Source organism: Anabrus simplex, chromosome 2 (genome assembly GCF_040414725.1).
Source record: "Anabrus simplex isolate iqAnaSimp1 chromosome 2, ASM4041472v1, whole genome shotgun sequence".
Taxonomy (NCBI): domain Eukaryota; kingdom Metazoa; phylum Arthropoda; class Insecta; order Orthoptera; family Tettigoniidae; genus Anabrus; species Anabrus simplex.
The window spans coordinates 254,067,576-254,081,778 of NC_090266.1; the positions used below are offsets into that span (position 1 = coordinate 254,067,576).

At 38.5% G+C, this 14,203-nt stretch overlaps 1 protein-coding gene across 1 annotated transcript in view; it reads right to left on the bottom strand.

Moving 5' to 3' along the window:
* Positions 1-14,203, bottom strand: part of LOC136864028 (BTB/POZ domain-containing adapter for CUL3-mediated RhoA degradation protein 3) — a 198,479-nt gene that overhangs the window by 57,157 nt on the left and 127,119 nt on the right. The window contains exon 4 of the mRNA XM_067140540.2: positions 3,230-3,428. Within this exon, the coding sequence (XP_066996641.1) occupies positions 3,230-3,428 (199 nt within the window). The remainder of the gene's footprint in view (positions 1-3,229; positions 3,429-14,203) is intronic.

A 14,203-nucleotide genomic window follows, 5' to 3' on the forward strand; every position in this document is an offset into this window, starting at 1 on the left:
ATGCCAACCAAGCATACAATGAATACCCAGAAATACTTTTATTTCCATTGGTGTAGGAGGTAGTTTCAGTTCTTCTCTTGCTGGTAGTATTGGTTGACACACAGTGCTGCACTTCTGAAGAAAATTTCAGGAAAGTACTCTTGGAAGTACATTACTAGAATTTTACGCTCTTGCAACTGAATACCAATGCTCTCCCCATAAGAAAGATCTTTGGATTTGGACCAGACAAGAAAAGGGATCACATTCTTAAAAAATGCTATCTACCGAAAAATACCCAACTTAAGTCAATTTAGACCAAAACCGATTTAAATGTTTGGAAACATGTACATATGTGAAAGTGTTTTTTTTCTTTCAGTGAAGTTCTTTAGAAATCAGTACAGAAGTTGACTTGCAGATTCTCCCTTTCTTTTTATTTATTTGCTTTACATCACACTGACATTATGGTGACAATGGGTCAGGAAAGGGCTAGGAGTGGGAAGAAAGCGGCCGTGGCCTTAAGGTACAGACCCAGTACAGGGTCATAAATTGTCTTCATATTTCTTAAAATATGTATTTAAAAGAGCTTTTGCGGTTCGCAAAATGTGGCCTTGTGGGCTGCCAGTTGGAAACCCCTGTACTGGCCTGGTGTGAAAATGGGGACCACGGAAAACAATCTTCAGCGCTGCCGACAGTCTGTTTCGAACCAACTATCCCCCGAATGTAAGCTCACAGCTGCGCAAACCCAGCCGCATGGCTACTCGCTCGGTAGATTCTTCCTTACTCCACCTTAGGAGATTGCATATTTCATAACAGTACCTCTGTTATATTTGCAAAATATTACAAAAATGGATCTGTTATAGAAGTGCAGCCCGCAATCATTTCTGATGGATCCAACGTGGCCCTTGAGGTCTTTGTAATTGGAAACCCCTGATCTAGATCAATAAGTGAACACAAATTATAACTCAAATAACAGAAAAAACAAATATAATACTGTCATCCCTTTAATAGCCAATTTTTATTCTAAAAAATTGGTCAATCAACACTACAAATACTCACCAGTTTCTTCCAGCTACTACCCTTCCTCTCACGCCCCCCCCCCCCCCCCCAACCAACCCCACGTTCCTTTCCTCCCGAATTCAAAGTAATAGCTCACTCCAAGTGACAGCCAATGAAGCCACTGGGAACACGGCTACATGGAAATGAGGGATTAAGTTCAAATCCAAATCTTTTATGATCCTTTACATTAAATTTGTACTTTACACAGCATTCTCCAACTTACATTTTCTCCTTTTTTTTCAGACATCCTCGTATCTATTCTCAACTGCAGACTTGAAGTAGACAGTATTGAAAATTCCTAAATCAACAGTTCATCAACTTTGCCAATAACTATTATAATCACTGGTAGAAAATTGTTATTGCTCATTAGATTGGATTCACTGTTCATGTTGAAGCACAGTTATAACACATTTACACACAAAAATCCAAGTCTTATTCGCCATAACAAAATACTTAATTTGCGGATATTTACAAGTTTCTATGATGGCAATGCCACACAATATCAAATACTGTTCACTTGTGATGAAGGTTTAGCCTTATTAAAACTTCAACCAATAGTTATTACACACATATTTAAGGTAATATTATGAAATAAGATTAGTTTGACAGATTAAATGTTCAATTATTTCACTTGAAAATCGTCTTAATATTCACATGCTTATTTTTCATGAATGTTTAAAGCCAGTTTCATTTGAATATGAATACAAGTTTAAATCAATTAAATTTGTTAGATTGTAGTTGAACATACTAACTCTGTAAGTGATTAAATAACATAAGTCTTTGACAACACTTTGAAATTATTAAGTTAGTATCATATCACTCAAAGAGTTTCTAAGTTCCAACACGAGTTATTGTTTTATAAGTCTAGTCGAAAACTTTACTGTAGAGTTTGTAGGATGTGATGTCTTGAGTTCAAACCTCGTGGACCCGTTCACGTGAGACAGCATGACTACACGACAGCAGCGAGTCGAGAATTGAACTGACCTGACCTAGCCGAAGCCCGTTCGTTTATACCAATCTGTCAAGGTCAGCTTCTTCCCCTCATGGAAAAATAAAGTTCCTTTACACCTGAATTACTCTTAAGTCCGTAAACCGATATTAATGAAATTTAGTATGTTTGCCTTTAAATAATGGGCTATAAGATCGCATATCTCATTAACTGATATCTTAATGGGTTCTGAAATTAGTAAAAATTTTTCTAGAATGTTCGACTATATCAGGTGGTGTTCACGTGATAGTTGCATAACCCTCCTCCGTGACGTAGCTTGCTTGCTGCATGCATACTCGAGCCGTTCCGTTGCGCTACTTTGCATGCTAGGGTCGTCCCGTTGCAGCTAACTTCCATTAAATAAAATTATGCTCTAGGCCATACGTGGTTCCTGGTACAGTATGTATGTAACATCTGTCAAGCTAGTTCCATAGTACAGCAATATTCTACATATTTATTTAAGATGAGCATGCTCACAATTTGTGAAGAAATATTTGCTGCACAGCAAGTTTTGAAATCCCGATTTTACCATTAAGTAAACATTTTAAAAACTATGTATGTACTAAGCTGAGGATGGCCCAATCATGGGGCCGAAACTAGTCCTGTGTTCCAATATAAAATATAATTGAATTTAGAAGAGTATTGTGCTGATCAGGTGATTTTTAAACAGAATTCAGGTATCATCAACACGGACAACATGAAACTGATATCATAAAAACCCTACCTCCTTTGGCTTGATTATTGCAGCTTGAAACTCTGGTAAAATCATGGTGCGGCTCGGACTATGTCTCAGCACACCTCTCAATTACATCAGATAGCACGGAATATGGGTACATCGATATGATGATCGATTGGGAATTTAGAGTTTGTTGGTACTGAAATTAATGAACGCTAGATCCAGGGAGAATGATACCTCAAAGAATGATAAATCAAGGTTTTAAAAATCCAGACTGTATTGGATATTTTCATGGGACTGATAATTATGAACAACAGATTCAGGAACATCAATCAAGGTTCCACTGTATGTATCACAGCCATCGGTTTTGTGTTATCACAATAAACAATGTAGACTAATTAGACTAGAGGAAAGATAATTTTCTATGAATAACTGTAAAAATTAAGACTAAACTGAATAAAAAATTGGTGGTGAAACAATTGATAGAGATATTATTTATTTATTCATTCATTGATTTATTTAAAACTTACCTTTGTATGCTTTTTATCAGTAGCATAAACAATTGAAGTACAACATACTTCAGCCACTTTCTTCCCATGGCCATAGAAACTCCAACAGCATATTTCACTCGAACCGATAACATCTTTTATAAAAAGTACTCTGCCACTAAATCGCAAGGACAGTTTGTCGAACAACTCTATGTTCTTTAGCAAGTTGTCATCAGAGGTGCTGTAAATAAAGAGAAAATTCGCCTTGATACATGAGGCCGTATATACAATGAGTTATCAATAGAATTGGAGAGAAGTTTAGAGGAGAAGAGAAGACTTGCATAAAACAATCACATTATGATGATCGGAAAGAATTTTGGACATGGTCTTACAAAAAGAACACGGGCAGGCTGAAAATAGAAAATAATTGAAACAAATATTGTTTATTTATTTATTTATTTATTTATTTATTTATTCACTTAATGTGAAAGTACATGGGCATAAATACCCAATTAAAGTACCTTTCTGACACAAAAAGACGTATATTTAAAATATACAAAACATAAAAAGACACAATGTTTGCACAGTACAATTCACTGCATTAAATTAAGTAAACTAGCTAAACACTAAAAGAAATAAAAATAGGAAAGGTTCAATGAGAAAAAGAGTACATAATGAGCTTCCAAATATCCAGCAAGGTGGAATATGTTTTCAGTTTTTCTTACAATTAACGAACAATCTTGAGATGTGTGTTTAAAGTGTCAAGGCAACAGAATAAATCCACATTAGCACTGACTGAATTGTGAAATGAACAAATTTTAACAGGCGGGGAATTTCATGTGATGTATAGTTCTATAGTTAAGGTCAAGAAATAGTGCTTGCTGGTGTGAGCCTACACGTGGAACACAAAAAGAGATGAAACTGAGCAATTCTGAACAATCAACTCTGCCAGTAAGAAATTTTCTTACAGTTTGCACTGATATTATTGATCTTCTGTTCTTTAATAATATGAAGTCAAAAATATTCTGCAATAATTGGGTTTTAGTGTCATAAGGACAGAATAGATTAAATTTCCTATGATATTGTTACAAATAAAATGTCTGTTTTATTACTCTAATTTATTTCAGGATGACCCAAAAAATACTCACTCCCTCTCTACTGTAAGGCAATACACAGTCTTCTGCCCCGTACATCATCATCAGTCCAGCTACTAACTAGACGCTCCGATGCAACAACAACCACAACTCCTCGTTCAAACCTCGGTGGGACACTAGCGACAGCCAATACCTCTCTGTTGCCCTCAGCCCAGCCACTGAACCCAAACACACCGAGTCTCACACTGACTCCATCACAGAGTCCCACAGCGACTCTAAGACTGACTCCGAGTCCAACGGTGACTGACTGTCCACGGCTAGCTTCCCTCGCATGATGTGTACCAGGATATTCGCGATGTCGCTAGAGACTGAATATTTTTGTTGCATCTTCAAGAAACTCAAAGGTAAACCAGCTGACAAGAACAATATATGGAAAGGCTGGTCCCGCACTCCAGGCCGGCTAGGACAACCCCGGTCATCTCACTCACTAGCCCCTTCCAGGAAGTCCACAAGGCTGGCACATAACATTGCCCACCTTCGAGAGCTAATCATCCCGATCAGTCATCTTCTCAGCCCTCCCTCATGTGGCGCCCGTCAGATTAGATGTACCACTTCCATCTTGCATCTTAGCCTCCACTGCAAGTAATGTCAAGTAATCCTATCAGAATGTGGTAAGTGTCTTTCCAAGTCCTATGGAGCTTGGGAGACAAGACTCTCTTCCTTACGGGGTTATGTAGCTATCCTGGGTAGTTTTCATGATTTCCGGTAGTGTCCACTCATTGGTCGTACCGTGCCTTAAGTCAGTCGCTTTCTACATTAGAATTCTTCCAAACAGCAATATGTAGACCCTCTGGTCTCCTTGTCAAATCCAGGCAGTACTGATTGGTCAGGGCAGGATGATCCTCACGTCGACCGAACCCTAAATCCACTGGAAGGCACTATCTTTCACACAGCATCCTCGCTGGAATACATCCTGTGGCCTCGTGCACTGCAGACTGGCAAGCCAAGGAGACTAGGGCAAGGTGACGACCCCGTCCCCCTACGTTTCCATTCAGGCGTCATGGCTCCAATTTTCTTCAAACTCCACGGTCGTCATTCAGCAGTGAACTTCATGCTTGGCCTCCCTCCTGAAACAGAACCTCCAGTCTTCTGGATAAGGTCTTTGGGACAGAGCGTCGACCTGCGGAACATCCATGTCGCGGAGACCCTCATCGACCTGTTTCTGTTCATCCTCTGTCTTCTTCTGGTCGTTGTCCGTTGTCTTCTGACTATCTTCAGTCTTCCTGCCTTCTTTCTTCTGGTTGTCTTCTATCTTTATCTGGATGGGGTCCTCCATCATCATCTGGTTGTCTTCCTCAGGCAGTCTTCTTCTTCTTCTCCTTCTATATCCTTTATCAACCTCTCCTGGCTTTCTTCCATCTTCTTTATTAGCCTTTTCTGGTCTTCTTTCATCTTATTCTTCATCCTCTGCTGGCTCTTTCATCTCTTTCTGGTTTTCTTTCAACTCTCATCACCTACAAGAACACACTTAACTGAGCCTCCATTTTTGTGTGGCTTCTGGTCTCAAATGTCACACAGTAATTACCACATGAGGAAAACGATATATTTGTGTAATACTCACTTTATGCAGAAATTCTAGAATGCTCCCATTGGCAGTCAAAACCTGAAGTATCTGGTCTCATGATTCCAATGATGTGTCACACGTGAGGTCTATCCCACTTCTGACACCAGTTTTGTTACAAATAAAACACTGTTTGTTATATTACTCTAATTTATTTCAGAATGACCAAATTCTCTCTCTCCTATTCAACCATGAATGACCACATTTATCAATTACTTTCTATTTACAAGTCTCTGTTCTTTACATTCAGCAGGGAGTCCCGGCTCATTGGAATTACCTGACATGGCTTTTTTCTAATTCACAAGCTCGCGTTACTTTCACTTCTCCAAGTCTAGTCACCCCACACAGCAACTGCGTGCAGAAAGCTAGATTGAACACAGGGCTACTCGCCACACAACACACGACTGTTTCTTGGCTTGACTCCAGAGACAGTCCAATAATTCACACAATCACATGCAGTGAACAACTAAACAGCAACAGTTCAATAGTGCTAAACAGTAGGACAGTATTCCTCACAAAACTATTAACCCAATTACACTCATGATAGCAACTTCCATTGCTGACTCATGGCGATTCTCAGTCCACCAAAGGTCACGTGCGCACCTGCATGCACCACAGTACTCTAAGGCAGTACACAGTCTTCTGTCCTAACAGGCAAGTTACCCATGCGGTTAGGGGCGCACATCTGTGAGCATGCATCCGGGAGATAGTGTGTTCACACCCCATTGCCGGCAGCCCTGAAGATGTCATTATTTATGAGCTTCAATGTCCATATTGATAGATTACATATACATGGAAAAGAAAGGGTTCCACCTGATCAATACAATTTATTCTACTTCTAGTTCTTATAGTACTGGTTTCGGCCTATTTGGCCATCATCAGCTGGCTATTGTTGATGTTTTGCATGAATTACATTACATTCTCTGAAGGGAGATGCCATCTTTTCCATATACGAGCGCTGAAGATGGTTTTCCGTGGTTTCCCATATTCACACCAGGCAAATCCTGGGGCTGTACCTTAAGGCCACAGCCGCTTCCTTCCCACTCCTTAGCCCTTCCTATCCCATCGTCGCCATAAGACTTATCTGTGTCTGCGCGACGCAAAGCAAGTTGTAAAAAAATATCTTCTGCACCATATGCCCTCTTCAGTCCAGCTACTCACTTGCCACTCCGACACAACAACCATCACAACTCCTCCTCCAGACCTCGGTGGGACACTAGTGACAGCCAACACCTCTAATCATGCATTCATTTATTTTAACACCTTGTACCACCTTGTCAGTACTATTAACAGTTTGTTATTAGAAGCCACACACATTTCGAGAAACTTCAACGGTTCACTTTTTCAGTGAAGTAAAATAATCTTAAACATTTATAATAACTCTTGAAATGTTTTGGTTAAATAATTTGAAAACATAATGGTTTTTAATCAATTAAAACTGCTTTAATAAATTAGCCAGGTACTGATATTTTGATACCTATTGTTACGTGCCAGCCCCTTGGTAGACCCTTTCGGTACATCCAGGAAGGGGCTAGTGACTCTCACAACCTGGGATCTCCCAGCCGGCTTGTAGGGTGGGGCCGGCCTTTCTGTGTATCGCTCTCATTGGCCGGCTTAACTGCGAATTTCTTGGAGATTCAACAGGAATGTTTGCCTCTAGTAACCTCGCAAAATTCTGGCTCAACTCACCCGAGCTATAAAAAGGAAGGATAGCCGCAGACAGTCAGTCAGTGCTGGACTAGAAGTCAGAGTGGGGTTCTGTGGTGGAGTCAGTGTTTAGCTCCATAGCGGAGTCAATGTAAGACTCAAGTGTGTTGGGGTTCGGTGACTGGACTTAAGGCGACAAAGGTGTTGGCTAATTAAAAATAGGAGAGGATTTCCACCAATCAATACTTATTTATTGTACACATTAAACTACAGGACCGGTTTCGACCTCATATTCAAGGTCATCTTCAGCTGAACCATATATACATATTAATATAATGAGGCTTTGATTAAGATTGTGGTGTTGAAGGAATGCCATATGATGATGATGTACATTTAGTTACATACAAATGGGGCACGTCTTAGCGTGAGCTGGCATATATGTCATTCTGTGCAATATTGCAACTGTATGTCTAAAATGTTGAAGGTCTTAAAACTAGTGTATAAAACACGTCTTTTCCTAAACTAACTTATATATATGTACAAGATAAAAACAATACATAAAAACACTTCATGTACATGAACATTCGTTCTTGCTTGGTGGTCAATACATCGACTAACTTCCGTATTTAAGTCTTATTCACAGTTGTACACTTCAGCTGCTATTCATAGAGTTTGTAAAATTGCATGGATAAAAGTTTTGTCTTCCTGTGCGTATGTGAGATAAAACACTTTCAATTTAAAAAGGGTGCCAAATGTATGGATGAAATTCAAGTAAAATATGTTCAGCTCTGCTGTGTGTGTTGCCCTTTTTATAAGAACCAGTTCATGTTTACTTATTGGCGTCCGTAAATTTGGGTGACATTGGTTTCAAAGTAGTGGCTCCTTTCCCATTTGTAGCTGTGCAATGATGTTATGTTTATCTGTGGAAGATAAGATTGAGTTATAAATGATATTGTGCGGAGGAATGTCTAAGGGTTATGTGTGTGAATTGGAATATGTACTTACTGTTGTTGGTGTAGCTGAGTTGTGTTTGACATGCGAGCTTGTAATGTACTACTTCGTGTTCTTCTTGGGCTTATGCTAGCTGCTGTGAGGGGAAGGAAAGGAGGGGTAGGGAGAGTTGTTGTTGTAGGGGTAGGGATGGAGCTGGGTGTGTTGTTTGGTGTTTTTCTGTTGCTTGTTGCATTCTGTTTATCGATTAACTTAAGGTAAGGGTTTTTTAAGGCGGGGATAACTGTATTGAAGATGATGTTAGTTTTTTCTGTGATTTCATTTATGTTGTAATTTGGATTGGTGTACTGATCCAAAGTGATGTAGAATTCTTCTGTTATGTTGAGCAGGGGGCCTTTGGGGTTTATGTTTAGGATTTGCATATCGTTATCGATGTTTGTGAAACTGTGTTTATAGTCTGCGACATGTTGTCCTATTGAGGAAAAATGATTGTGTTTCACTGCATTTATGTGTTCGTTATATCGGGTTAGGAAGTTTCTACCGGTACGTCCGATATAGCTGGTCTCGCAGTTATTACATTTGATGCGGTATACCCCTGAGTGGTTGTATTTGTTGTTGCTGTTGATTGTCCTGACATTGTGTATAATGTTGGTACTATTGTGTGTAGTTCTGAATGCTATTCTTAGGTTATGTTTTTTAAAAATGTTAGTTATGGGGTATATGTGTACATTGTTGAAAGTGAATAGTGCATAGTCTTTCTTGGGTTCGTTTACTTTTGTTAGTTTGGTTTTGGGTTGGGATTTTATTTTGTGAATGATTTTGTTAACCATGTCTTTCTTGAATCCATTGTTTTTAGCTATGTCATGAATTAATTGTAATTCTTTGTTTAGATCTTCTTTTGTTAACGGTATATTGAATGCTCTGTGTATCATGCTATAGTAGGCTGCTCTTTTGTGTATGTTGGGGTGAACGGAATCCATTTTAATTGTATTTGAGGTATGCGTGGGTTTTCTGTATATTCTGTAAGAAAGGTGGTCATCATGTCTAGTAGTCGTTATGTCCAGGTAGTTCAGTTTGTGATTGTTTTCGGATTCCATGGTAAATTTTATATGGGTATCTATTGCATTAAGTTTATCTAATATATCAGTTTCATTTGTGGACCTATTGTCGAGGATAATAAAGATATCATCAACAAATCTACACCAAAAAAATATATGGTCTATTTTGTTGATGAATGTGTGCTCTAAATAGTCTATGTATATTTTGGCAATTATACCAGAAGCGGGAGATCCCATTGGTAAACCCTGTTGCTGATAGATAGTATCATGGAATTTAAAGTAGTTGTTACTAATGGCAAAATTAAGTAGTTTAATGAACTCTTCTATTTCCAAAGTGCTTAGATTGCTATGACTTTTTAGGTTAGATTCAATGATTTCTATTGTTCGTTTTGTGGGAATATTTGGGTACATGTTTATTATGTCAAATGATGCGAGTTTGTGATATGGTTCAATCTTTAATCCTTTTGTCCTATTACAAAATTCTATTGAGTTCCGTACTGTTTTATTAGCTAAGAATACGTAGTGCTTTTTGAGAAATCGTTGAATAAATTGCGAAAGTTTATAGGTTGGGCTTGCTCTGTAGTTAATAATGGGTCTCATTGGAATATGTTCTTTGTGTATTTTGGGATAAGCTTTAGCAGTAGGTATTTGAGGATTCATTGCTATAAGTTTAGAGGATTCTACTTCTGTTAAAAGAAAGTGTGTATTTTTTAATAGGGTTTTGAGGTTCCTTTGTATGTTATTGGTCGGGTCTTTACGTTTGATGAGGAAAGTGTTATCTTGAAAACATTCTTTGGTTTTCAATATGTATTGGTCTTTGTCGATAATAACTGTGGTATTGCCCTTATCGGCTTTCGTTATTAGTAGATTATTCTGTTTTATCTTGTCTTTGAGTTTGTTTATGTGTACTTTGTTGGTTGATTTATTATTTTGGGAGTTACTGTGAATTTTGTCAATATATTGTGGGAGCCTTTTTTTTAATATCATATCTGACTTCATCTCGTAGCTCATGTGGGATTTTCTGTATGGCGTTTTCTATTTCGGTGATAGTAGTTGTAATGTTCTGGAAAGTTGATGTGTTACCCCAATTGTGCTTGGGTCCCTTGCTCAAGATAACCGTTTCCATTTCGTTAAAAGACGTATTTGTGAGATTTTTTACGGGTGGGTGGAATTTGTGTTCAGTGATTTCATTGGAAAAGGTGGCAGAGTTCGTGTTCGGAGTTTCGGTTTTTGGGTTTGGTTTGGATGGTTGTTTAAGTGCTTCTAACTTCTTATTTAGTGTATTCTGTTTTTTGGTGGCTAAGTTCCTGATTTTTTCTGTCGTGATCTGCTGAAAATTATCCCAATAGCTATGTGGTAACTCGTTAGATGCCTTTAAATGTATTCGGTATAGTTCGTTGTTAAGATGTTGTTTTTTGCGGTATAAAAACTTAATTTCTTCTTTCAGCCAGATTTTGTTTGTTCTTTTTTGCGTATTTTGAGTTTGTTTAGTGTGTCTGTGTTTATTGTTATATTTTCTCAGGAATTTAGGTGTTAAGTCATTTTTTAGACATTCCTTCAGAAAAACAATGCTCTTAATCGCATTCGTTAGTTTGATCTTTAAGTTTCGAAATCTATGTGCGCTCCATTTTGCCTGGTTGGCTCACAGCAGCTAGCATAAGCCCAAGAAGAACACGAAGTAGTACATTACAAGCTCGCATGTCAAACACAACTCAGCTACACCAACAACAGTAAGTACATATTCCAATTCACACACATAACCCTTAGACATTCCTCCGCACAATATCATTTATAACTCAATCTTATCTTCCACAGATAAACATAACATCATTGCACAGCTACAAATGGGAAAGGAGCCACTACTTTGAAACCAATGTCACCCAAATTTACGGACGCCAATAAGTAAACATGAACTGGTTCTTATAAAAGGGCAACACACACAGCAGAGCTGAACATATTTTACTTGAATTTCATCCATACATTTGGCACCCTTTTTAAATTGAAAGTGTTTTATCTCACATACGCACAGGAAGACAAAACTTTTATCCATGCAATTTTACAAACTCTATGAATAGCAGCTGAAGTGTACAACTGTGAATAAGACTTAAATACGGAAGTTAGTCGATGTATTGACCACCAAGCAAGAACGAATGTTCATGTACATGAAGTGTTTTTATGTATTGTTTTTATCTTGTACATATATATAAGTTAGTTTAGGAAAAGACGTGTTTTATACACTAGTTTTAAGACCTTCAACATTTTAGACATACAGTTGCAATATTGCACAGAATGACATATATGCCAGCTCACGCTAAGACGTGCCCCATTTGTATGTAACTAAATGTACATCATCATCATATGGCATTCCTTCAACACCACAATCTTAATCAAAGCCTCATTATATTAATATGTATATATGGTTCAGCTGAAGATGACCTTGAATATGAGGTCGAAACCGGTCCTGTAGTTTAATGTGTACAATAAATAAGTATTGATTGGTGGAAATCCTCTCCTATTTTTAATTGTGCAATTGTCAATACGGAAATGAAGATTATAGATTACGATAAAGGTGTTGGCTGTCGCTAGTGTCCCACCGAGGTCTGAACCAGGAGCTGCTGTTGTGGTGTCGGAGAGAACAGTGAGTGGATGGGCTGAAGACGACAGAACGGAAGAAGTGTACTACCTGAGAGTACTGTGTGCTTTTGTATTTCTGTGGACTGAGGATCGCCGTGAGTCAGTGAGAAACCCACTATCAAGAGTGCGAGGATAAATGGACCTGTGTTAATGTTCGCTGTTGTATCGTCCTGCTCTTGAATACTGTTGAGCTGTGTATTTGTTCGCTGCATATGACTGTGTGAATTACTGGACTGTCTGTGGAGTCGAATGTGCGCCTGTCTGGTACATGGAAGTGGGTGTTCCCCCCTTCCCAGGAGTTGTGGCCAATTCACCAAGGAGTGGAAAAATTTTAAAATGAATAGTGTATCCGGGAATCAACGGCATTGTAACAGACTATGCACATTTTGCGACTCTTCCAAGGCTATATAATTTACATTATCTTAACCCCTCAGCACCGCAGCCATTTAAAGAGCTTCCTTCCCCGCGGCCAGATGAGATTTCAACTATGTGCGACTGAAATACATCGATTCACTTAAAGCGTTACTACAAGTATAAGAGTAGCCCGATATTCACAAAATTTGGAATTCCTTATGATAGAACTATATACATGCAGGTAATTACATAATTGTTTCACATTTCCTTAATAATTTAGTTTCGTGTGATAGAGTTTGAGGCACTCTTCGAGACAGAGACCCAAGTCACACTCCTGGCAGCAGTACATGACTTCTTCTTTTTGCCGTGTTTTGAACACACGATACGTCTCTGAGGTTTGGATTTCTCACTCTTGGGTGCTAATTTCCTGATAAAATGTGTTTCCTGCAACCTTGGAACTGTATTATCTGATGTGCGCTGGCCTTGAATATTTCGCTCCCCACCCGAGCGAGCGTATTTTGTAAACAAACCTTCCACCAGCTGAACCCAATAGGATAACTGCTCAATGTTTGTTCCTGTGACTTGTCTGAATATTATTAGAGAATTTAGGAATCAGAATTCACTGTTGAAAACTTCCCTTTGACCTGGTATAATTATCTATAGTCTCCCACATGAAATTTCCAAGTACTGGTTCCTCCTCATCATCTCTCATCATTTACCACTGCATCCGCCACAGCCACATCATTTATTTCATTATCACTGCTGCTCATACTGTCACTACTTCCAACTAAACTTTCATCTGAATTATACAATATTTCAAGCACACTACTGTCAGACAAACCACGGCTGGACCTAGCCATTGAGCGCGACGCGTCACAAGGACTGATGCTGTAGCGAGACCGAAAGTAGCAGGACGAAACTGAATGAGGGGAATTACATTTATGATGAAAGAAACCAACTCGATACATATTTTTCAGATAAAAGGTCGAGGCATCGTCTTTCAAACGAGATATATACCATGAACAACTGGTTTTCATATCGTATGTCAGAAAGCAGCACTAACTGATGCCTACACAGAGCGCTCGTGGAGAGTTACGAAGATATTTCAAGCTGAGAAATAAAGACAAATATAATAAATAAACTGCACTCTTAATGTAAAATTAGAGCAAAGAACATCACATGAAAAGACAAACTTCTCAGATCATCATTTCTTTATTTTATTCTGTGCGAAAGAATGAAGCAAACAGACATTAAAAAAAGCAGAGATTAGTGCTCAGACTTGCTTGACAAATATTTATCCTTGCATAAACAACTACATTTTAACAATTTTTAATTCTTATTTACAACACTGATAAACCTGAAAATGTCTTCTTTGAAACAAAACAATTTGCATATCCATAATTAAAACACTCTTTGCGCTATAGCCGTAAATGCGAAACCATGTACGGGTCTATACCACGTATAGACATCGGCGGCTACAGAAGAAATGAGGGTCTATACCACGTATAGAGGTCGGCGCTGAGGGGTTAAGAGAACCCTGCTCTAATTGAATATAAATGAAGAAATGTATGTTTTACTGTATCTGATCTATGGACAGAAGTCTGATAAGAAGGGTTCCAAAGGGGAACTGCCTTGTCTCCCAATCTTCCCTCTGCCC